Genomic DNA, 27495 nt, shown 5'->3' on the forward strand with positions numbered 1-27495 from the left:
GCAGAAATTGAAACAAATAATAATAAAATAACAAGTGAAATTAACAATAATGACGAAAATCATACAAGAAGATGGTCTGCAGACCATTACCACAGAGGAAGAACTCAAAAGGAATTCGGATATTAAAAATTCATTTATTGTAGAAATTATAAAAGAAACTGTGAATACCATTTCATTGCAATGGAGCTGTGTTGAGGATGCCCAAGTGTATCGAGTTGAAAAGCACCACAAAACGAAAGGATGGACAAAAGTCGATTGGTAATAATTTAAATTAAAATGGGACCAAGTTACAAAGGCCCAAATATGGAGAGGAATCTTGCAATTTCATGAAATGACTCCACCATTACTGTGTTCTCATTTAATTGCACCATTTCAGGACAAACCGATGCTTTACAACCATCGAGAATTTGGAAGAGAATTTCGGATATCTTTTGAGGGTGAAAGCATTGCAATTACCGCCCAATGCCACAGAGTATGAGATATTGAAAATTTCCAATGAAATTGTGGTATGTAGAATTCCTTCTTTCATTTTTCACAGTAACAATGCCCACTCACATTATCCCATAGAGGAGTAGGTGAAATTTATAAAATGCACATTGATTTATGGCAGATGATGTTGGACGGTTCGATTGCATTGTGCAATTGCAATGTAGTTAGGCTTGCCAGATGGCTGAGATTCGACTGGATTGTCCCAGAATTTCTTCTCCAGGAAGTGTCCCGAATCTTTCATAGATTTTGCAAAAAAATGCCGGAATTTCAATTACTCAACGCATATATTTTAAATTTACGCATTTCCTAGAAAAGAAGATGATTTAAAATTAACTCGCTTTAAAAAATATTTTTGGTTCTCGATTTTCATACATTTTAAACGCACATTTGCCATTTCATTCTATCTCATCATTAACAAAAACAAACCATCACTGTCTTTCGAATCATCAGCCATCACCTGAGCAGTAAAAGTAAAAAATATACCCTAATAGCTAATTTGGTATCAAATTCACGTTTTTTGTGAAATGTATTTTGACAAATTATAATAATTAGTTCACGAATAGTGTACAATTCAAGTCTGCATTCCTTGCCTAAATTTCTAAGTTTGATTTTATCTCCATCGCTACCATAGACTCTTAAGCTACACTACGTATAATTATTTTCGGAAATATTCCCAACCAGTGAGTAAAGTAGAAAGTCGGGCAGGGCCGACTATATCATACCCTAAACCACCATTACAGAATTAGTAATCATAAGCATTTGTGGGGTACCATATAGGTCTGGGAGAGAAACCGCAGTTGCATATTTAAGAAAATTAGGGGTACATGTCTATGGGTGCTTTGTGTCAATCTACTATAGCTCATAGTCAATGTTGCCAGGGAAAATGTTCGGTTTACCCTACAAGGACAAAAAAAGTTCCCTACTTTCCCATACATTCACAAACAATTTTCCCTACTATATTTTTCGTTAAATTTAAAAAATTTTACAAAACAAAAATGGTTCTAAGTACTTTAGTATCTTAAAACATGAATATGCAACGTATATAACTTAGAATATAAATTTGTATTATCACAGTTGGTAGAATTCTACCCAAATTAGTAATCTTTTTTGTTAAATCTTTATAAAAATAAAATTTTGGAAAAAGTTTCTATAAACAAATTTTTGTGAGAAATTTTTCTATAGAAATAAAATTTTGACAAGAAATTCTATAGAAATAAAATTTTGAGAAAAAATTCCACAGAAATAAAATTTTGAGAAAATTTTTTATAGAAATAATATTTTGAAAAAAAAAATCTATAGAAATACAATTTTGACAAAATGTTCTACAGAAATAAAATGTTGACAAAATTTTCTACAGGAATAAAGTTTACCACACATTATTAAAGATCAAGCCTTGCCGGCTTCTAATTTCCTCCTCTAGAGCCACCAAAATGTAAAAATTATTACAAATTATGTTGAGTGAAAATGTCCTACATTGTGGCCCTACGTCCCTACAAGACGCTAAATATTAGAAAAACTCTACATATAGGGAATTTCCCCTACTTCTAGCAACACTGGCTGTGTTGATATTGTACCTACGGAGTTAGTATGCCACTAATATTGAGCCCATTATTAAAAAAGAGAAAATCGTTAAATTAGTGTGGGTAATAAATCAAAATTTGTAAAAATCGAGCAATATTCATATGTAAAAGCTACAAGTACGTATAAATACGATCGGCTAGTACATTAAAATTTGAAATTTGAGTAACATTGGTTAATAAATAAGAGTATTATGGCCAAATTTGGAGAAATAGAGCGATGCATATATATGGAAGCTATATCTAAATCTTAACCAAATTGCATAATATTTTGCGGGTTCGGTTAATACCACAAAAGGTTACCTTGTGCAAGATTTGAGTAAGATCAGTTAAGAAATGAGGCTTGTATGGTCAAACATAAGGTTATTAGGGGCTAATTTTTCAAAATCGGGTGATACATATATGGGAGCTATATCTACATCTGAACCGATTTCGATGAAATTTTGCACATATAGTAAGTACTATAGAGGACTGAATCTAGCAAACTTTTAGTAAGATCGGTTAATAAATAAGGGTTCTATGGCCGAATTTGGGAAAATCGGGATATACATATATATGGGAGCTATATCTAAATCTGAACCGATTTCGATGATTTTTTGCACATATAGTAAGTGCTATAGAAGACTACATTTAGCCAAATTTGGGTCAGATCGGTTGATAAATAAGGGTTTTATGGCCAAATTTAGAAAAATCGGGCGGTACATATATATGGGAGCTATATCTAAATCGGAACCGATTTCGATTAAATTTTGCAGACTTGAAGGGCGATGGAAAAGATTACCTCTTGCCAAATTTGGTGACGATGCGTTTGCAAAAACGCGCAACGTGACCCCATTTGTCGAAATCGGGCGATACATATATATGGGAGCTATATCTAAATTTGATCCGATTTCTTCCAAATTCAATAGCGTTCGTCCTTGTGCCCAAAAAACTCCCTGTACCAAATTTCATCAAAATCGGTTAATAATTGCGACCGGAATCCTGTGAACAACAAATACATGGACAGACGGACGGACACCAAGCGCTAGATCGACTCAGGAGGTGATTCTGAGTCGATCGGTATATATTTTATGGGGTCTAAAATCAATATTTCTGGTAGGCACATTTTTTGGCCGATCAAACTTAGTAAAAAGTGACTTGATAGAAAATCATCGCTTCATCATGGGAGAAAATTTCAGAGGCTCCAACATATTTAGGAATTTCTCTAAACAATAACGATTTCTATGTCTTACATGGCATTTATGCGAATTTACCAAAATATATACCAAGTGATAAAATATGGGCAACTATTTTCGAAAATGTGACTGTTTTTGCTTGTCCCGACAAATCCCGGAATGTACGGCGCAAAGTCCCGTATTTCGGTAGCCATCATCTGGTAACCCTAAATGTAGTATGGTTGATGAGGTAAAGAAAATTCCTTACAGCTTCATGGATTGAGCAAACCATCCATTTGTACTTATATGGGTGATGTTGAAGGAATTGTATTCTTGGAATTAAGCTACCCATCAAACCCTCATGAGTCCGTAATCTCTCGTGTTCTTTTGTTGTGCCACTAACATGTGGTATATCCCATATGCAACAATTACAATAGTACACATAAACAAGTATATACAGTAATAAGTTCGGCCGGGCCGAATCTTAAATACCCACCACCACGAATCAAATATAATAGTTTACTTTGAAAACTCTTTGTCGTAGCGGGTTACTTGATAATATATAGCATTCTAGGGGGTTTGATCACAAATCGTCTCCCAAGCAAATCAGTTCAACCAGTACCCTTCCCGAAGAAAAAATTTAAAGATTCTACCTATGAAGACCAGATTCAAGATTTATGAGAACCAATTTTGTTTGAGTAGAGAAATCATAAACATATCGTGTATATGATGAAATAACGCCTTGATTTGAAATCTTAAATCTGTAGATTTTTTCCGCCATGATTTAAATGAATACGATGTGTAAAATCTGGAAATTTTATTTTCAGTTTCAAGCAATTTTCATGATCAGTGCGCCTTCTATACCCTGAAAGAAGTGTTTTCTTTTCTGAGGAACGAAATTTTAGACAAGCAAAGTTTTCTTTTGATACAAATTTTAGAGACAATCGTTGAATCGCTTATCAACAATTCAGATTAGTTTACTCTAAACGAAAATACTTTATACGAAAGGGGAATTTCGTTTGTCTAAAATTTCATTCCGGAGGAAAATATTTTTTCTTTGGGTGTACCCTCAAGAAGTTAAATCGGTCTTTATCGATGCCTTGCCAAATGGACCGGTAAAAATAAATGCGATACAGACTTTTGAGGGTCTAAAATTCCAATATATTTACATTTTTGTGCAAATCGGATAAAAACTACGGTTTCTAGAAGCCCAAGCAATTAAATCTGGAGATCGGTCTATATGGAGGCTATACTAAAAGATGGGTCGGCACACATCATATTCGGCTGACCTATTTGTGGTCAGCCGGATTCCAGAAGTCCTAGAAATAGATTCGGGAGTTAGGTCCATATGGGGGCTATACCAAAACATTGACCAATACTCACCACCTCTTAATGTTCCTCAAATACCTCTAGAATTCCACTTTCAGACGAATTCTAGAAGCCCAAGAAGTAAAATCGGGAGATCAGTCAATATAGGAGCTATACCAAAACATGGATCGATACGGACAATTTTCGACACACCTCTTTATTGTCCTAAGATACGTCTATATTTCTAATTTCCGCCATTTTGGATAAAAACTACAGATTCTACCAAGACCCCAAATCGGGAAATCGGTTTATATGGGGACTATATCAAAACGTGGACCGAACTTGACCTGCCTGCAAACAAAAAACGAATCTGCGCCAAATTTCAAGACGATAGCGCCTTTATTGAAGTCTGTAGTGTGATTACAACAGACAGACTGACGGACATGCTTATATCGTCTTAGAATTTCTCCCTGATCAAGAATATATACTTTATATAGTCGGAAATCGATATTTCGATGTGTTACACACGGTTAGTGCATATGCTTGCAACACCCAGAAGGGTATAAAAATGTCTTAATTTTAATGAAGCCGCATCTTTGACTTGGAATCAATATAAAAATCCTTAACCCTTAAATGCGCACTGTATCTTTTAAGATAGAGGCAGAATTCTTAAGTCAGAAAATTTTGACCGATTTCTATGGACTCAAGTTTGATGCATTAAAAACATCATAACGTTATTTCTAAAAATATACTTTTTCAGAATGTTTTGTAGTACTTCTGAGTAATCTGCAGTAAAAAATGAAAATCAAATTTTGACAAAAAAAATTCAAAAACCTACAAATTGGATGCTAAACAAGTATATACAGCACTAAGTTCGGCCGGGCCGAATCTTAAATACCCACCACCATGAACCAAATATTAGGGTTTCCTTTGAAATTTCAGGAGGGCTTGAGGACTTGAAGACACTTCCCGACGATAAATTTAAAGATTTCACCTATGAGGACTATATCAGATTCTGCATTTATAAGAACCATTTTTGTTTGAGTTTTAGAGGAATCATTAACATCTCTTGTAAATGTGCAAGAAAATTACAAAATAACGTCTAGATCTGAAATCTTAAATATGTAGAAGTAAAATCTGGAAATTTTACATTGAGTTTCAAGCAATTTTCATGATCAGTGCGCCTTCTACACCCTCAAGAAGTGAAGTCGGTCTATATGGAGGCATTACCACATGGACCGATAAAAACTTAATTCGATACACGTTTTTGTGAGCCTAAAATACCAGAATATTTACAATTTCATGCAAATCAGATAACAACTACGGTTTCTAGAAACTCAAGGAGTTATATCGGGAGATTGTTCTTATAGGGGCTATACTAAAATATGGACCGATACTCACCGTTTTCGGCACACCTCTTTATGACCCGAAAATACCTCTGGATTTCCAATTTCAGGCAAATAGGATAAAAACTTCGGATTCTAGAAGCCCAAGAAGTAAAATCGGGAAATCGGTCTATATGGGGGCTATACCAAAATATGGACCGATACTCACCATTTTCGACACACCTCTTTATGGTATTAAAATACCTCTAAATTTCCAATTTCAGACAAATTGGATAAAAACTACGGTTTCTATAAGCCCAAGACCCCAAATCTGGAGGTCGTTTTACATGGGGACCATACCAAAACATGGACCGATACTCACAATTTTTGGCACACGTATTTGTGGTCCTACAATACCTCTAGATTTCCAATTTCGGGTAAATTAAATAAAAACTGCGGTTTCTATAATCCCAAGAAGTAAAATCGGGAGATCGGTCTATATGGGGGCTATACCAAAATCAAATTGTTTATACCAAAATCAAATTGTTTATTTGCAATTAAAATCTTAATTCAATGCGCACTGTATTTATACCCTTCACCACTACTGTGTATAATAAGTTTGTGCATTTGTATGTAACGCCAAGAAGGAGTAATCATAGACCAACCTTTTAGTATACGGATCGGCTTAGAATTAAATTCTGAGTCGATTTAGCGATGTCCGTCTGTCTGTCCGTCTGTCTGTCTGTCTGTTGATGTATTTTTGTGTGCAGAGTACAGCTCGCAGTTTTAGTCCGATTGTCCTAAAATTTGGTATAGGGTCCTGTTTCGGCTCAAAGACGATCCCTATTGATTTTGGAAAAAATCGGTTCAGATTTAGATATAGCTGCCATATATATTTTTCACCGATCTGGTCATAATTGGCGTGTATATCAACCGATCTTCCTCAAATTCCGTACATCCGAATATTTTATGAGTCTCGAAAAACTTGCCAAATATCAGCAAAATCGGTTCAGATTTAGATATAGCTCCCATATATAGCTTTCGCCCGATTTACACTCATTTGCCCACAGAGGCCAATTGTTTGCTCCGATTTAGTTGAAATTTTGCATAGGGAGTAGAATTAGCGTTGTAACTATGCGTGCCAAATTTGATTGAAATCGGCTCAGATTTGGATATAGCTCCCATATATATGTTTTTCTGATTTCGACAAAAATGGTCAAAATACCAACATTTTCCTTGTAAAATCGCACTGCTTAGTCGAAAAGTTGTACAAATGACTCTAATTTTCCTAAACTTCTAATACATATATATCAAGCGATAAATCATAAATAAACTTTTTCGAAGTTTCCTTAAAATTGCTTCAGATTTAAACTTTTCCCATATTATACCCTCCATCATAGGATGGGGGTATATTAACTTTGTCATTCCGTTTGTAACACATCGAAATATTGCTCTAAGACCCCATAAAGTATATATATTCTGGGTCGTGGTGAAATTCTGAGTCGATCTAAGCATGTGCGTCCGTCCGTCCGTCCGTCCGTCCGTCCGTCCGTCCGTCTGTTGAAATCACGCTAACTTCCGAACGAAACAAGCTATCGACTTGAAACTTGGCACCAGTAGTTGTTAGCGATGTAGGTCAGATGGTATTGAAAATGGGCCATATCGGTCCACTTTTACGTATAGCCCCCATATAAAGGGACCCTCAGATTTGGCTTGTGGAGCCTCTAACAGAAGCATATTTCATCAGATCCGGCTGAAATTTGGTACATGGTGTTGGTATATGGTCTCTAACAACCATGCAAAAATTGGTCCATATCGGTCCTTAATTATATATAGCCCCCATATAAACCGATCCCCAGATTTGGCTTGTGGAGCCTCTAAGAGAAGCATATTTCATCCAATCCGGCTGAAATTTGGTACATGGTGTTGGTATATGGTCTCTAACAATCATGCAAAAATTGGTCCACATCGGTCCATAATTATATATAGCCCCCATATAAACCGATCCCCAGATTTGGCTTGCGGAGCTTCAAAGAGAAGCAAATTTCTTCCGATCTGGCTGAAATTTGGTACATGATGTTGGTATACGGTCTCTAACAATCATGCAAAAATTGGTCCACATCGGTCCATAATTATATGTAGCCCCCATATAAACCGATCCCCAGATTTGGCTTGTGGAGCCTCTAAGAGAAGCATATTTCATCCAATCCGGCTGAAATTTGGTACATGGTGTTGGTATATGGTCTCTAACAATCATGCAAAAATTGGTCCACATCGGTCTATAATTATATATAGCCCCCATATAAACCGATCTCCAGATTTGACTTGCGAAGCCTCAAAGAGAAGCAAATTGAATCCGATCCGGCTGAAATTTGGTACATGGTATTGGTATATGGTCTCTAGCAACCGTGCAAAAATTGGTCCACATGGGTCCATAATTATATATAGCGCACATATAAACCGATCCCCAGATTTGACCTCCGGAGCCTCTTGGAGGAGCAAATTCATCCGATCCGGTTCAAATTAGGAACGTGGTGTTAGTATATGGTCGCTAACAACCATACCAAAATTGGTCCAATCACACAAAAATTGGTCCATATCGGTTCATAATCATGGTTGCCACTAGAGCCAAAAATAATCTACCAAAATTTTATTTCTATAGATAATTTTGTCAAAATTTTATTTCTAGAGAAAATTTTGTTAAAATTTTATTCGGTTCATAATAAAATTTTCATCATTGTCAAAATTTTATTTCTATAATCATGGTTGCCACTCGAGCCAAAAATAATCTACCAAGATTTTATTTCTATAGAAAATGTTGTCAAAAGTTTATTTCTATAGAAAATTTTGTTAAAATTTTATTTCTGTAGACATTTTTGTCAAAATTTTCTTTCTATAGAAAATTTTGTGAACATTTTTATTTCTATAGAAAATTTTGTGAAAATTTTATTTCTATAGAAAATTTTGTTAAAATTTTATTTCTGTAGAAAATTTTGTCAAAATTTTATGTCTACTTTGTCAAACTGAATTATATACGTATTGGATCGATCTGTTTTGATTTAATATATACCACGTATGGACTTACATACAATTTAGAAGATGGTGTTAGGAGGTTTTAAGATACCTTGCCATCGACAAGCGTTACCGCAACTTAAGTAATTCGATTGTGGGTGGCAGTGTTTAGAAGAAGTTTCTACGCAATCCATGATGGAGGGTACATAAGCTTCGGCCTGGCCGAACTTACGGCCGTATATACTTGTTTTTTACTAACATTGTGTTCCACCCTAGTGCATTAGCCGACTTAAATTTTGAGTCTATAGATTTTGTAGAAGTCTATCAAATTCTTCCAGATCGAGTGATATTTAAATGTATGTATTTTCTGACAAACCTTTATATATAGCCCCCAACACATTTGAAGGATGTGATATGGTATCGAAAATTTAGATCTACAAAGTGGTGCAGGGTATAATATAGTCGGCCCCGCCCGACTTTAGACGTTCCTTACTGGTTTTTAAGATATAACCATTATTTAAACAAAAAAAACTCATATTTTTATACCCTCCACCATAGGATGGCGGGTATATTAACTTTGTCATTCCGTTTGTCACACATCGAAATATCGCTCTAAGACCCCAAAAATTATATATATTCAGGGTCGTGGTGAAATTTTGAGTCGATGTAAGCATGTCCGTCCGTCTTTTGAAATCATGCTAACTTCCGAACGAAGCAAGCTATCGACTTGAAACTTGGCATAACTAGTTGTTATTGATTTAGGTCGGATGGTATTGCACATGGGCTATATCGGACCACTTTTACGTATAGCCCCCATATAAACCAGATTTGAACTCCGGAGCCTCTGGGAGGATCAAAATTCATCCGATCCGATTGAAACTTGGTACGTGGTGTTAGTATATGGTGTCTCAGAACCATGCAAGAATTGGTCCAGGTCGGTTAATAATTATATATAGCCCTCATATAAACCGATCCCCAAATTTGAGCTCCGGAGCATCTTGGAGGATCAAAATTCATCCGATCCGGTTGAAACTTGGTACGTGGTGTTAGTATATGGTCTTTAACAACCATGCAAAAATTGGTCCATATCGGTCCATAATCATATATAGTGCCCATGTAAACCGATCCCCAGATTTGGTTATGGAATCTTTTGGAGGAGCAAATTTCATCCGATTCAGTTGAAATTTTGTACATTGTGCTAGTATATGGCCCTTAACAACCATGCCTTCCTAGGTCCATATCTGTCTATAGTTATATAAAGCCCTCAGATAAACCGATCTCCAATCACACAAAAATTGGTCCATATCGGTTCATAATTGTATATAGCCCCCATATAAAACGATCCCCATATTTCAATTCAGGCTCTCTAATTGCCGCGCAAAAGTTCATATCGGTTCGTAATTATTTGCCCAGCAAAAAATTTTGGAAGTTCTTCCAAAGGCACAACTTTAAAAGCACTTCCAGAATATGCACTCCCAATGATGTTGTTTATTTTAACTACCCAGGAAGTTCTTTAATTCAATTGTGTATAACTTGAAGTTTCTACGTAATCCATAGTGGAAGGTGCATAAGATTCGGCCTGGCCGAACTTACCGAACTTATATGTTTTCGGAGGAATCGGTGATCTTGTGCATTTAAGGGTTAAATCGTTGTATTCAACAAAGTTTGTTGTATCTTTGGGTTAGAGAGTACTTCGTTTACCTAAAAAGTGCCAAAACAAAATACTTTATCAACCCTGGTATCTATATGTTAGGGTATACGAGTACTTAAGGATGTACTCTGATTTTGAACTCCCCATAAGGATTTTGGTATTGATTCCGATCCAAAGATGTGGCTTCTTTAAAATAAAGAAATTTTGAAGCGACCCATCCAGCTTTTTATATCTACCCAGCAAAAAAAAAATGGAAGTTCTTCTAAAGGGAGCCACCGTGGTGCAATGGTTAGCATGCCCGCCTTGCATACAAAAGGTCGTGGGTTCGATTCCTGCTTCGACCGAACACCAAAAAGTTTTTCAGCAGTGGATTATCCCACCTCAGTAGTGCTGGTGACATTTCTGCGGGTTTCACAGCTTCTCTAAGTGGTTTCACTGCAATGTGGAACGCCGTTTGGACTCGGCCATAAAAAGGAGGTCCCTTTTCATTGAGCTAAACATGGAATCGGGCAGCACTCAGTGATAAGAGAGAAGTTCACCAATGTGGTATCACAATGGACTGAATAGTCTATGTGAGTCTGAAAATATTTAAATATTTGTACCATTTTAGTAAAAATTACTAAAATGGTACAAATATTTAAATTTTGTCGAAAAAAATCTAAATCTATTTCAGAATAATTGCACAATACTTGAGGTTATAATGCATTAAAAATCATAAAAAATTATAAACATTTTTTATTTGGCGAAATATGACACAAATTTATAATTCACATCCAAAACATTGAATTCGGGCCACACCTTAAGAAATGATGCAAATTCAGTGCAACGTCTGTTGAAATGGTGGACATCCGTCATATGACGATCCCATGTTGAATTCATCGCTTCTGCGTAAATTTTGCACAACTTCCAGATCCAAAAAGAAAATTTTCACTACTTTTTTGCGACGCTTTTTTTGCTGGGTAGGATAAATGAAATTAAAATTAGGAGACAGGTCTCAAATGTATCTCAAATCGAAAGATTAAATTTTTCAGTTAATCTAAGGATGATTTTATTAAATCAAAAATGTTCTTCTTTACTTTAAGGAAAATTTGCCTTAGTGCAAAGACAAACAACTTTAACGGAGGGACGCAAATTTTCAAAATTAAAATTTAATTTTTTAAAGAAATTTCTCTTTAATATTATGTAAATTGAGCAACTACATATAGGTTAGGTCTTTAATAATACGTAAATATTTTTTTCAGAGCGGATATTGAAACTGTTTTGATGTTGATAAATTACTGAAAGCCTTATAGTTTCTTTAATTATTGTCACAAGAATTTCTGAAACCACGACATACTATAATTTCATTATAAAACTGTCGTTTTCTTTTTCAGGGTTGCACACTCGCCACTGAACCCACCACAATATGCCTGTTTCGGGCCATCAAAAAAGATCAACATTTTTTGGTTAAACGGATTTTACGTCGTCGCCCCACCTTAATTGAACATCCTGGTCCAAATGGTTATTTACCATTGGCAAATGCAATTGCGTTTAGTGAAATGTGTGTGGTTGATGTCCTACTTTCTGCCGGAGCGAATGTTAATGTCGGAAATCCAAATATCAAGCGAACGCCATTGCATGTGAGTGACGGACTGAGTGAGTGAGTGATTGTGTTAGTAGATGAGTCCAATGGGTGGGAACTATGAATTATAAGTAGATGCAATTTGCCCAGCTCCCGGCATCATTAGGTAACCTAGCGTAATGAATTCACAGTCATTTCGATTTCATAAGCCAGTGGCACGTTTGTTAGACTGTCGAAATGGTTCGGTGTATTTAATTCTATCGTTGGCAGAATGAATTTCTTTAGCCAAAATTAATACCGTATAAGGCACAGTGGTGGACTATTCAGAAAATTTGTGTATATGGGAAATAGATTCACATACATTTATATTTCTATTATCTATCAATCTTCTATATCTATAAAAATTACGTTTTTTAGTTACACTGAAAAAAAAACATGCCCGGTTCCAAAGATTTTGTCTTTACCCTAATGATTTTGGTATTGATTCCGAGCCAAAGAAGCGGAGAATTCAAGTAAGGATACTTTTAAGACGCAATTCTCTTCTAATTTTAGGTTTTGCGTACTTAATTCTAGGAAGCAAATTTAAATTTTTCGTGTTTTCAAGTTGTTTTCTTTATATGCTATGAACGTCCTTTACAAACGTGTTAACAATAACATAAATTTTCAAATCCGACTCGACTTCCAGTAGAAATTATGCTATGTTTCAAGTAAAAAACGTCTTTAAAATAAAGTTTTGAAAAACATGTCCTATTTTTGAACACATTTTTGCTTTGTAGTCAAGATGCAAAAAAGCAACAAATTTAAAGACAATTTCATTAATTTTAAAGAATTTTTCTGAATTATTATAGTCAAGTTGACCTTAGTCCAAAAACATTTTCTTTCATGTTATGATATCCATTTTTAGGTCAAATAACTTAATTATAAGGACAAAACGACTTCATTGAAAAGTTTATCGACTTTTGAAGAAGGAAGAAAACTTTATATCAGAGAAATGCGTCTGGTATGCTAGGCAAAATTCTCATTCGTTTTTTAAGGACATGAAATCTTTGATCTCACGACAATATTTTTTTCAGTGTACGTTTTTTTTTATGGGGGTATATTATTATGGGGGTATATTATTATACCCTCCACCATAGGATGGGGGTATATTAACTTTGTCATTCCGTTTGTAACACTTCGAAATATTGCCCTAAGACCCCATAAAGTATATATATTCTGGGTCGTGGTGAAATTCTGAGTCTATCTGAGCATGTCCGTCCGTCTAGTGAAATCCGTCTGTTGAAATCACGCTAACTTCCGAACGAAACAAGCTATCGACTTGAAACTTGGCACAAGTAGTTGCTATTGATGTAGGTCGGATGGTATTGCAAATGGGCCATATCGGTCCACTTTTACGTATAGCCCCCATATAAACGGACCCCCAAATTTGGCTTGCGATTGCTCTAAGAGAAGCAAATTTCATCCGATCTGGCTGAAATTTGGTACATGGTGTTAACATATGGTATCTAACAACCATGCCAAAATTGGTCCATATCGGTCCATAATTACATATAGCCCCCATATAAACCGATCCCCAGATTTGACCTCCGGAGCCACTTAGTGGAGCAAAGCTCATCCGATCCGGTTGAAATTTGGTACGTGGTGTTAGTACATGGTCTCTAACAACCATGCAAGAAGTGGTCCATATCGGTCCATAATTATATATAGCCCCCTTATAAATCGATCCCCAGATTTGACCTCCGGAGCCTCTTAGTGGAGCATAATTATATAGCCCCCATATAACCCGATCACCAGGTTTGTCCTCCGGAGCCTCATGGAGGAGCTAAATTCATCCGATCCGGTTGAAATTTGGAACGTGGTGTTAGAATGTGGTCTCCAACAAACACGCAAGAATTGGTCCATATCGGTCCATAATTATATATAGCCCCCATATAAACCGTTCCCCAGATTTGATCTCCGGAGCCCCTTAGAGCAGCAAAATTCATCCGATCCGGTTGAAATTTGCAACGTGGTGTTAATATAAGGCCGCTAATAACCATGCCAAAATTGATCCATATCGGTCTATAATTATATATAGGCGATCCCCAATCACACAAAAAATGTTCCTTGTCGGTTCATAATCATGGTTGCCACTCGAGCCAAAAATAATCTACCAAAATTTTATTTTTATAGAAAACATTGTCAAAATGTTATTTCTATAGAAAATGTTTTCAAAATTGTATTTCTATAGAAAATTTGGTCAAAATTTTATTTCTATAGAAAATTTTGTCAGAATTTTATTTCTATAGAAAATTTTATCCAAATTTTATTTCTATAGAAAATTTTTTCCAAATTTTACTTCTATAGAAAATGTTGTCAAAATTTTATTTTGTCATAATTTTATGTCTATAAAAACTTTAAACTTAATTATATACGTATTTAATCGGCCTTATTTAGTTTAATATATACCACGTATGGACTATGTGGTATATATTACGGTGTTAGGAAGTTTTAAGATAACTTGTCATCGGCAAGTGTTACCGCAACCCAAGTAATTCGATTGTGGATGAAAGTCTTCAGTAGAAGTTTCTACGCAATCCATGGTGGAAGATACATAAGCTTCGGCCTGGCCGAACTTACGGCCGTATATACTTGTTTTTTCTTTCAAATGTCTATTCTGTTGGTTCCTGTACAAACCTGTTCCTTGTTCAACAAACAAATAGAAACACTTTTGTTTATTCTTTTATATTCGCTTTATTTTCAAGACCGTCTTTATGCTGTTGCACATATACAAGAACTAACTATGACAATCGATCAGCTGTGTCTACATCGCTCTCTTTGTTACCTTGCGTTTGCTCCGTAACGGGTCTCCACACCCCTCCTATGTTTTGCAGCCGCAGGCGTAGTCCAGGGTTAGATACTGGTGGCGTTGCGTCCGAGAAAGTTCCTGAAAAAGACGATGTCATATTTCTCTGTTCCTTTGATTCACTTGCAGGGATCTTCTTAACGTGGCTAATGTTACGCCGAAAAGTCTTTCCAGCCCCCGTAATGATAACTTCATTCCCATCTCTCTCTTGCACCTCGTATTCAGTTTTGTCAAATGTTGGGGTCAGTTTATTTGGGAATATTACATTACGTACTAATACTTTGTCTCCTGGCACAATCTCAGATTCCTTAGCCTTCCTCCTCTTATCGCTTCTCTCTTTTCCCTTTTGCTTATTTATCATGTCCATGTCTCTCGCTCCAGAATCTATCATATCGTCAGTAATGTCTTGAAATCCGGGAATTTTATCTCTGATCACCCGGTTAAACATCAATTCCGTCGGAGGTGCACCAGTGGTCCCGTGAGGTGTTACATTATACATCATGATAAAATTCTGAATCTCCTCCTGATAATTTTTCTTATTAGCATGGGCAATTTTAAGGCGTTTCACGAGCGAGCGATTCATATTTTCCACCTCTCCATTGGCCTGTGGCCAGTATGGAGGCGTAGTTATCAGAGTTATCCCATTGCTTTTACAAAAGTCTCTAAACTCCGCGCTTACATATTGTCTACCATTATCTGCTCTCAATGACTTGGGAATACCCAGCCGACAAAACATTTCACGCAAGATGTTTACAATTGCTAGTGAAGTAATCTTTCTAATAAATCTCACCTCTTGATATCGGGAGTAATAGTCAATTAAAACGAAAATATAATCATTATTCGGTAACGGACCAAGGAGGTCTGTGGCCACACATTGCCAAGGCCCATTTGGGAAGCTGTGCCGCTTCATTGGTGTAGGGTTATTCGGTTGGGACACCACTAAACAATCCCAACAGTTCTTTACATACGCCTCAATTTCTCTATCTACCAGCGGCCACCATACTTTCGATCGTACCCTCCTCTTCATAGCCGATTCGCCGGGGTGTCCTTCGTGAGCCAGTTGTAACAGCTTCTTACGAAGAACTTTTGGTATTATTAGACGATTACCTCGTAACAATATATTGCCGACTCCCGATAGCTCGTAGCGGAAAGGGTAGTAACAGTTTGATGAATCTGATGGCCAAGAATCATTTCTAATATAGTATAGAGCATCTTGGATCTCTTTCTCCTTTGAGCTTTCCTCGCTTACTTCACATATGCTCATAGCTTTTGGGACTGAGCTAGCCATTATCTGTAGAACGCTGTGCTCCCCTATTTCGTCGTATGATCTGGATTGCTCCAACTTGCACAGTCTCGATATAGAATCGGCTATGTTTTCTTTTCCAGCCTTATAAATTATCTTAAACTGAAAAGACTGAAGTCTCAATAACCATCTTTCAATCCTCGCTGGTGGTTTTGAGGTTGGTTTAAAAATGACCTCTAAAGGTTTATGGTCTGTTACCAGTTCAAACTCCAATCCAATTAAATAATAATAAAATCTTTCGACGGCCCAAACCAATGCCAAACTTTCTTTTTCCGTTTGGGAATATCTTTTCTCGACGTCCGAAAGACTCTTACTGGCAAAAGATATAATATGTGGGTTACCACTAGAATCAAATTGCAGAAGCACAGCTCCCAAGGCAACGGGACTGGCATCCGCTATAACTCTTGTTCTATTCTGTGGGACAAAATAAGAAAGATTCGGAATTGTTGCCAGCGATTTCTTCAAGTTGTCAAATGCCGACTGCTGCTCTTGACCCCATACAAATGGACAGTCCGATTTTAATAGAGTTCTTAACGGCAGAGTCAGATGGGCCATGTCTGGGATGAACTTTCCGACGTAGCTAACCAGTCCAAGACAACTCCGTACCTCGTCTCTCGTTTTTGGTGCTCTAAAATCCAGAATGGTTCCGATTTTATCAGGGTCCGGAGCTATCCCAGCGTCCGAGAGAACATGACCCAAGAATTTTAGTCTCTTCACCCGCCAAATACATTTATCATCATTAAGGCATAAGTTATTCGCTTTGAAAATATCCAACACCTGTTTTACTGCCTCGTCGTGTTATTTTTCGTTATTCCCAAATATTATAATGTCGTCAATGTAATTTAGTGCCTTTTTACAAGGTGACAGCAGTTCTTCCATTATTCTTTGAAAGATTTCCGGGGCCGAGCTAATTCCAAACATAAGCCTTTTGTAGCGAAACAGGCCCTTGTGCGTTATGAATGTTGTTATGTCACGGCTGGACTCATGAAGCTCCAGCTGATGATATGCCCACTTTAGATCTAGCCTCGAAAATAATTTTGCACCTCTTAGCTTTGTCATAAAGACTTCGAAAGTAGGTAAAGGGTAGTTTTCTCGAAGTACTGCTTTGTTCGCCCTGCGCATGTCGACGCACAACCGAATGTCACCATCGCCCTTCAACACCGGGACTATCGGTGATATCCATGAGCTCAGGCCTGACACCTCTTCGATGATATCTCGTTTCAATGCCTCTTCCAATTTGTGTTCTACCCTTTCTTCTAAGGCAACTGGTATACGCCGTAAAGGCTGCTGTATTGGCCTCACATTGCGATCTATAGCTAGTTTAATACTCACATTTTTCATTTTGGGAAAAGGGGTTTCACTTTTATTTCCCGTACTGTTTGTATCTAAGCCCAATTTTAACACCTTCAGCTGAATCGCAGTATCACGTCCTAGCAGAGACTGATTGCCGTTCTTTATTACATAAAATGTTGCCATAATTTCCGAACTATTCTTTACTGAAGTTGGTGCCTCAAAAACCGAGACGACTTCCAGCAACTGATCTGCTGCATACGCTTTAAATTGGTTGACGGACTCTCTGCGAACATTTAACAAAACTGCCTCATAATCTTGCAGCCTTTGCCAGTCTTCCTGACTGAGGAGATTAAATCGCGATCCAGAATCAATAATCATTGATAATTTACATCCGCCTACCCGACATTCAATAACCTCATCCATTGACGAATTGTCATCAATCTTAAAGCAATCATACTTTCGACCATCTTCTTCTTTGCATTCATTTTGCTCAATGCATCTCGCTCTTGATGTAGTGTATCTTCGCTGCTTCGAAGATGGTTCATTGTATATCTCACCTTTACGTTTGATGCCTTTGGTTTTGCATTTCCTGGCAAAATGGCCCAGTAACCCACATTTGTTACATCTCAAGTTCCTGGCGGGACAGTTGAGGTCATTCCCAATATGCCCTTTATTGCCGCATCTTCCACATTCATCATTAACACGTTTTGGCCACTCCAGTTTAGCAACAACTCGATTTACTGTTTCACACTCGCCTTTTGACGTCATGGTTTGGGACTGTTTGCCTATTTGTTCATGAATTTGACAAGCCGCTATAACATCTTCCAAACTCTGTTCTTTTTCCAGCAACTTCTTCTTTAGATCGATTGGTGCCCAAGCGTCTATTATTTTGTCCTTTATGCTAATATCCTTAATCTCCTGGACTGTCGACCCAAAATCACACTTCGAGCTCTGGTGCCTAAGGCGTAACAAGAATTGATTAAAATCCTCCCCCTCCATTGGAATTAAGTTCCGAAACAGATGCCTTTCGAATGTTGAATTTCTCCTTGGAGAAAAGTACTCGTTCAATTTTTCAACTAGTGTCATAAACACGTCGTTTTTCTTTTCGGCATCGTACTCCTCAATGGCACCTGGGAGGTTATACACAACTTCTTGCAGCTGAGGACCACCCAAATGAAGCAATTTATTCCTTTTCTTCACTACATCCACAATATCTTCCGATTGAAGATATAGGGTGAGCGAGCGAAGCCATCTTTCCCATTCTGCTCGCAATAGCGACTTTTCTATGTTCTCACAGAGAAATGGTCTAATCTCTGTCATATTGATGCACAATCTAATGAGCAGCTGGTGACCTATAATTAAAACCAAAATTGTACACCATATGACAATTGAATGTCCTTTTCATAACTTACAACTCGCGCTATTGATTTGCACCAATTAAATGGATAGCCAGTCACAATTGAATGTCCGCCCAACTCGTGATTTGATTTGCACAATTAAATGTGCTCTACAGCACACTTGAATATGTTTAGTTGCACAATTTAATGTTTCGATCAATTAAATGATCACACAATTTCACGTGCTTCGCATTACTAGCACAACTTAGCTTCTTGCACGCTCTTGCCGCCTTCGCCGTTAGGAATCCTATCCTCGTCGCCAATGTACAAACCTGTTCCTTGTTCAACAAACAAATAGAAACACTTTTGTTTATTCTTTTATATTCGCTTTATTTTCAAGACCGTCTTTATGCTGTTGCACATATACAAGAACTAACTATGACAATCGATCAGCTGTGTCTACATCGCTCTCTTTGTTACCTTGCGTTTGCTCCGTAACGGGTCTCCACAGTTCCGAATGTATATTCTCTTTCCTCCGAATACTCATTTTTAACAATTTTTGGCCTTACCATAAAACAGTTTTCCGAAACAACATACAAGCGGTTTCATAGAAATTGATCTCTTTTGATTCTCTCGCTGTGTTATGTTGATATCTTTCGTCAACTTTTTCCATCTCCATTTCTTCTCTATACTCTCTCTCTGTCGCTCTCTGAATAAAATATCACAACATAACATATGGTTACTCGAAATTTGTAAATTTATATATATTTACATTCACACATATTATTTTTATGAAACATTCATGCCCCAAACATAATATATTCTAACATATTAACATATGTGTCCCAAACATTTAGTGTTAGTTTAGGAATATTACATGTTTGCACTTTAAATTGTGCCCGAAACACATTTTGTTTATATCGGAACATATGAAAAACATATTTTTCTAATAGTGCGGCAGCTACATCTTAATCTTAACCTATCAATAGCGATTGTCTTTGTCCCGAAAAAAGACAATATGCCAAATTTGAGGACGATCGGACTTAAACTGTGACCTGTACTTTGCACACAAAAATACATGACCAGACAGATAGATGGACGGACGAACAGACGAACGGACACAGCTAAATCGAATTCAATTCTAAGACAATCGGTATACTAAGCGATGCACAGTGGGTTAGGGTAGCATGTTTTCTTGGATCAAATCAGGGAAGCTATGTTAGGATATTTTTTCTTTATTTTTCAGTTAATACCATTAAAATAAGTTTAAAAAATGTTTTCTAAGTATATTTGAGTATAATTTTATTAAGTAATCCCAAATATCAGTGTAGGTATATAGTGCAAGGAGTACAGTATGAGAACTTAAACATTGCATTTTATACATCTTAAAGTTAATCATCCATATCCACATCATCATCATTATCATCATCATCATTATCATCATCATCATTATCGTTATCATCATTATCATCATCCGCAGCATCAGTAACTTCAACATCACTGAAATAGTTCTTGTGCGGAGCTGCAGGTACAATTAAATCAATTGCCTCCTCTGGCAATCACTATTTGTCAAAACAAAGATTATTATTAAAATAAACAAAAACAAAATATTATTGTAACAAAGAATATTATTAAAAGAAACAAAAATAACAACATTAATATACGGAAAAGAAGAGCACAAATAAATAGAAAAAGTAGCATGAAAAACAACAAAACACAACAACAGCACCAGTCGCGATATCAATGTGACTTTTAGCTAATTTGACTGCTGCAACACTTGTATTAAACAATGCATGGCTTCTAAAAAGCACAAAAGGACAGTGCAAAATTTTGCAATATAACACAGATTTATGTCCTCTTTAATATAAACTACAAATTATGACACTAATGTGGACGAATAATAACTATATATCCATTTAAAATATAAAAATATTATTTTTTTGGCATTTTCAATATAAATAACTACATCTAAATCACTTCCACACATAATTTGAGATACAAATGTTAACGACGTATTTGCAAAATAACCTGAACTTGATGGTTCCATTGAAAAATGTTTAACTTTTACAATACTTTTTAAAATAAATAAAAATTTCAACGGGAACGTTTTCACTTTTTTTCAGCCTTTTTTGCACAAAAATTTCTATGAAGTTTGACTTTGAAGTTTCACTACAAAAACACCAGACCACTTGTGACATTTATTTTAACGACAAGCGATTTAGAATGTTATATACTGTAACCGTGTGCAAAAATTTTAACGATACTTAATTTTTGTTTTTTTTTTTTTAATTAATCCAAGAAAACAGGCTATTCTAACCCTGTGTGCGATGGGTCTCATACTTTTTATACCCTAAACCACATAGTGGTCAGGGTATAATAAGTTTGATCGGCCAAAAATGTGCCTACCAGAAATATTGATTTTAGACCCCATAAAATATATACCGATCGACTCAGAATCACCTCCTGAGTCGATCTAGCGCTTGGTGTCCGTCCGTCCGTCTGTCCATGTATTTGTTGTTCACAGGATTCCGGTCGCAATTAATAACCGATTTTGATGAAATTTGGTACAGGGAGTTTTTTGAGCACAAGGACGAACGCTATTGAATTTGGAAGAAATCGGATCAAATTTAGATATAGCTCCCGGTGTCACGTCGCTCGTTTTTTCAAACGGATCGTCACCAAATTTGGCAAAAGGTAATCTTTTCCATCGCCCTTCAAGTCTGCAAAATTTCATCCAAATCGGTTCAGATTTAGATATAGCTCTCATATATATGTATCGCCCGATTTTCCCAAATTTGGACACAAAACCTTTATTTATCAACCGATCTTACTCAAAGTTGGCTAAATATAATCTTCTATAGCACTAATTGTATGTGCAAAAAATCATCGAAATCGGTTCAGATTTAGCTATAGCTCCCATATATATGTATAGCCCGATTTTTCTAAATTTGGCCATAAAACCCTTATTTATCAACCGATCTTACCCAAATTTGGCTAAATGTAGTCTTCTACACAGAAAAAAATATCACCAAAATATTTCCAATTAAAAAGTTAATTGAAGTTGAAAAAAATTTCAATTAATAAATTAATTGATACAATTAACTTTTTAATCAAGATAGAAATATTAAGTCAATTAAGTCGATGATTGAAAATTTAAAAATTTTTAATTAAAACATTAATTGATACAATTAACTTTTTAAACAAATTCGGAAGACTAAGTCAGTTAAAGAAAGAAAATCTATGGACTCAAAATTTAAGTTGGCTAATGCACTAGATTGGAACACAATTTTAGTAAAAACAAGTATATACAGCAGTAAGTTCGGCCGGGCCGAATCTTAAATACCCACCACCATGAACCAAATATTAGGGTTTCCTTTGAAATTTCAGGAGGGCTTGAGGACTTGAGGACACTTCCCGAAGATAAATTTAAAGATTTCACCTATGAGGACTATATCAGATTCTGGATTTATAAGAACCATTTTTGTTTGAGTTTTAGAGGAATCATTAACATCTCTTGTAAGTGTGCAAGAAAATTATAAAATAACATCATAATTTGAAATCTTAAATCTGTGGAAGTAAAATCTGGAAATTTTACATTGAGTTTCAAACAATTTTCATGATCAGTGCGCCTTCTACACCGTCAAGAAGTGAAGTCGGTCTATATGGAGGCATTATCAAATGGACCGATAAAAACTTAATCCGATACACGTTTTTGTGAGCCTAAAATATCAGAATATTTACAAATTCAGGCAAATCAAATAAAAACTACGGTTTCTAGAAACCCAAGGAGTTAAATCGGGAGATCGTTCTTATGGGGGCTATACTAAAATATGGACCGATATTCACCGTTTTCGGCACACCTCTTTATGACCCGAAAATACCTCTAGGTTTCCAATTTCAGGCAAATAGGATAAAAAACTTCGGATTCTAGAAGCCCAAGATGTAAAATCGGGAAATCGGTCTATATGGGGGCTATACCAAAATATGGACCGATACTCACCATTTTCGGCACACCTCTTATGGTCCTAAAATACCTCTAGATATCAAATTTCAGACAAATTGGATAGAAACTACGGTTTCTATAAGCCCAAGACCCAAAATCGGGAGGTCGTTTTATATGGGGGCTATACCAAAACATGGACCGATACTCACAATTTTTGGCACACGTATTTGTGGTCCTACAATACCTCTAGATTTCCAATTTCAGGTAAATTGAATAAAAACTGCGGTTTCTATAAGCCAAAGAAGTAAAATCGGGAGATAGTTCTATATGGGGGCTATACCAAAATATGGACCGATACTCACATTTTTTGGCACACCTCTTTATGGTCATAAAATACCTCTAGATTTCAAATTTCAGGCAAATTGGATAAAAACTACGATTTCTATAAGCCCAAGACCCCAAATCGGGAGGTCGTTTTATATGGGGGCTATACCAAAACATTGACCGATACTCACAATTTTTGGCACACGTATTTGTGGTCCTACAATACCTCTAGATTTCTAATTTCAAGTAAATTGAATAAAAACTGCGGTTTGTATAAGCCCAAGAAGTAAAATCGGGAGATCGGTCTATATGGGTGCTATACTAAAACATGGACCGATACTCATCATTTTTGGCACACCTCTTTATGGTCATAAAATACCTCTAGATTTCAAATTTCAGGCAAATTGGATAAAAACTACGATTTCTATAAGCCCAAGACCCCAAATCGGGAGGTCGGTTTATATGGGGACTATATAAAAACCTGGACCGATATAGCCCATCTTCGAACTTGACCTGCCTGCAGACAAAAGACGAGTTTGTGCAAAATTTCAGCACGATTGCTTCATTATTGAAGACTGTAGCGTGATTACAACAGACAGACAGACAGACAGACAGACGGACAGACGGACATCGTTATATCGTCTTAGAATTTCTCCCTGATCAAGAACATATATACTTTATATAGTCGGAAATCGATATTTCGATGTGTTACAAACGGAATGACAAACTTATTATACCCCCATCACCATTCTATGGTGGTGGGTATAAAAATATGGGAAACATTTAAATCTGAAGCAATTTTAAGGAAACTTCGCAAAAGATTATTTATGATTTATCGCTCGATATATATGTATTAGAAGTTTAGGAAAATTAGAGTAATTTTTATAACTTTTCGACTAAGCAGTGGCGATTTTACAAGGAAAATGTTGGTATTTTGACCATTTTTGTCGAAATCAGAATAACATATATATGGGAGCTATATCTAAATCTGAACCGATTTCAATCAAATTTGGCACACATGACTATACTACCAATTCCCCGACTACCGATCCCCCGATTTGGCTTGCGAGGCCTCTAAGAGAAGCAAATTTCATCCGATCCGGCTGAAATTTGGTACATGGTGTTAGTATATGGTCTCTAACTACCATGCAAAAATTGGTCTACATCGGTCCACAATTATATATAGCCCCCATATAAACCGATCACCAGATTTGACCTCCGGAGCCTCTTGGAAAACCAAAATTCATCTGATTCAGTTGAAATTTGGTACGTGGTGTTAATATATGGCCTCAAACTCCCATGGAAAAATTGGTCGAAATCGGTCCATAATTATATATAGGCCCCATATAAACCGATCCCCAGATTTGACCTCTAGCGCCCCTTGGAAGAGCAAAATTCTTCCCATTCGGTTGAAATTTGGTACGTGATGTTAGTATATGGTATCCAACAACCATGCAGGAATTGGTTCTTATCAGCCCATAATTATATATAGCTCCCATATAAACCGATCCCCAGATTTGACCTCCGGTGCCTTTTGGAGAAGCAATATTCATCCGATCTGCTTGAAATTTGGTACGTGCTACAACCATGCCAAAAGTGGTCCATATCAGTCCATAATCATATATAGCCCCATATAAAGCGATCCCAAGATTTGGTTTTGGATCCTCTTGGAAGAGCAAATTTCATCCGAGTGAGTTGAAATTTGGTACATTGTGCTAGTATGTGGTCGTTAACAACCATGCCTAACTAGGTCCATATCGGGCTATAGTTATATATATCCCTCATATAAATCGATTTCCAATAACACACAAATTGGTCCACATCAAGTTCATAATTGTATATAGCCCCCATATAAGCGACCCCCATATTTCAATTCTGGCTCTCTACGTACCGTGCAAAAAGTCCATATCGATTCGTAATTATTTGTAGACTTAACTATACAAATTTTTTTGTCTAATATATACCACGTATGGAATAACTCACAATTTAGAAAACGATGTTAAGAAGTTTCAAGATACCACAACCCAAGTATTTCGATTGTGGATGACAGTCTTTCGTAGAAGTTTCTACGCAATCCATGGTGGAGGGTACATAAGATTCGGCCTGGCCGAACTTACGGTCGTATATACTTGTTTTTTAATAATGGGCTCAATATTAGGGGCATACTTACTCCGTAGGCGCAATATCAACACAGCCAGTGTTGCTAGAAGTAGGGGAAATTCCCTATATGTAGTCTTTTTCTAATATTTAGCGTCTTGTAGGGACGTAGGGCCACAATGTAGGACATTTTCACTCAACACAATTTGTAATAATTTTTACATTTTGGTGGCTCTAGAGGAGGAAGTTAGAAGCCGGCAAGGCTTGATCTTTAACAATGTGTGGTAAACTTTATTCCTGTAGAAAATTTTGTCAACATTTTATTTCTATAGAACATTTTGTCAAAATTGTATTTCTATAGAATTTTTTTCAAAATACTATTTCTATAAAAAAAATTTTCTCAAAATTTTATTTCTGTGGAATTTTTTCTCAAAATTTTATTTCTATTGAAAAATTTCTCACAAAAATTTGTTTATAGAAACCAAAATTTTATTTTTATAGCGATTTAACAAAAAAGATTACTAATTTGGGTAGAATTCTACCAACTGTGGCAACCGTGGTGGTAATACAAATTTATATTCTAAGTTATATACGTTGCATATTCATGTTTAAAGATAATAAAGTACTTAGAACCATTTTTGCTTTGTAAAATTTTTTAAATTTAACGAAAAATATAGTAGGGAAAATTGTTTGTGAATGTATGGGAAAGTAGGGAACTTTTTTTGTCCTTGTAGGGTAAACCGAGCATTTTCCCTGGCAACATTGACTATGAGCTATAGTCAGATTGACACAAAGCACCCATAGACATGTACATATGCAACTGCGGTTTATCTCCCAATCCTATATGTTACCCCACAAATGCTTATGATTACTAATTCTGTAATAGTCGGCCCCGCCCGACTTTCTACTTTAATTACTTGTTCTTTTTTGCGTTACATACAAATGCACAAACTTATTATACCCTGTACCACAGTAGTGATGAAGGGTATAAAAACATATTCATAATTTCTTTTATACAAAATTAGGTTTTCTACATTAGGTTTACGACTTTTGAGACATACGTATTATATCGTCGTAAATGTATGTCACAAATGTCACAGTTGGCCACGGGCCAACCCTTGGCTCTGGAGGTAAAATCTGGGAAAACGGTTTATATGGGGGCTATATAGGGGCAATGGGCACTTAACTCCTAGTGTCATCAACGCGAAATTTTCGCTATTGCCATCAACGCACAAGTAATTCAAAGTCGTGAGCGTGAATTTTTCGTAAGTACGAGTTTTATCGTGAGCGTGCATTTTCAAAAATTTTATTCGTTCACATCTACGAACTTATTTTATTTATAATTTCGTTCACGATTCACGCGATACTCTCGAGAATCGGGCCCTAGTTGTTGCAAAGCATTCTTTAACTCCTCTTCATTTCAACCATAATGCCAATGCAGATATGGTAAATGGCTTTGTATAGACTGCTTATCACTCTTCATCATTTCGATATTGACCAATTTCCGTTTTTAATTTTTCCTCCCAAAACATTCGATGTTCCGATTGTTATGTACCTTTGCCTCATTGTATTGAAAACAAAAAGCAAGCCTTTTACTATGGCCGTATGGCTGTGGCGCGAATGCTGCTGAACAAAAAAGCCGATCTGGAAGTCAAAGACATGTACGGCTTAACTCCATGCCATTTGGCAATCGATGCAAATCAAGGTGAGATTTTGAAATTTGCACTTGAGATGGGTGCAAATGTGGAGTCCAAGGATGCATGTGGCTGGACCCTATTAATGCGAGCCGGTAAGTGTACATGTCCTAGAGCTATACCACTCCTATTGCACACATATCCACATGTATTCATGTGTACACTGCGCCAATACATTAGCACAAATTCAGTGAAGTTTTAATTAAAAACAGATACGAATACACCATTGCCAGGTATTGTGAAGCGAGTGCTTTCATTGATTATGATGGGTGATTTTTCATCCTTTCATTTTCATGTTCTTGTTTAAATTTTCCCCTTTGCAATTTTCAGTTGTAATGGACTCGGACTTGGCGATTCTGAAGCTGATGATACAATTCGGAGCTGACATGGATAGAAAGGATATGCGTGGATTAACAAGTCAAGATTTGGCTCGTCTGTACCACAACCATACGGCTAAAGATTATTTTGCTAAAGTTTTAAAAATGCGTGAAATAAAAAATTTGAAAGAAGAAAAAAATAATGCATAAAACAATAAGTGTGTTTCTGTTTTTTGTTTTTTAATAGGGAACATTGACAGGTAAG

The 27495-nt window shown here is 36.3% G+C and overlaps 2 protein-coding genes across 2 annotated transcripts; one reads left to right on the forward strand and one right to left on the reverse strand.

Annotated features, from left to right (window-relative positions):
• On the forward strand, positions 1-27448 carry flip (ankyrin repeat and SAM domain-containing protein flippy). Its single transcript, XM_075314130.1, has 5 exons — positions 1-258; positions 377-506; positions 11890-12135; positions 26804-27008; positions 27244-27448. Exons 1-5 carry the CDS (start codon positions 50-52, stop codon positions 27438-27440), a joined length of 987 nt encoding a protein of 328 aa, XP_075170245.1. The 5' UTR covers positions 1-49; the 3' UTR covers positions 27441-27448.
• On the reverse strand, positions 17024-19088 carry LOC142219865 (uncharacterized). The gene is made up of 2 exons (XM_075288637.1): positions 18931-19088; positions 17024-18870 (listed from the first exon to the last, which is right to left on the reverse strand). The coding sequence occupies exon 2, from the start codon at positions 18836-18838 to the stop codon at positions 17024-17026; it is 1815 nt and encodes a 604-aa protein (XP_075144752.1). The 5' UTR covers positions 18839-18870; positions 18931-19088.
• Positions 27449-27495: the final 47 nt, after the last annotated feature.

The sequence above is a fragment of the Haematobia irritans genome, chromosome 1 (genome assembly GCF_050003625.1).
Source record: "Haematobia irritans isolate KBUSLIRL chromosome 1, ASM5000362v1, whole genome shotgun sequence".
Taxonomy (NCBI): Eukaryota; Metazoa; Arthropoda; class Insecta; order Diptera; family Muscidae; genus Haematobia; species Haematobia irritans.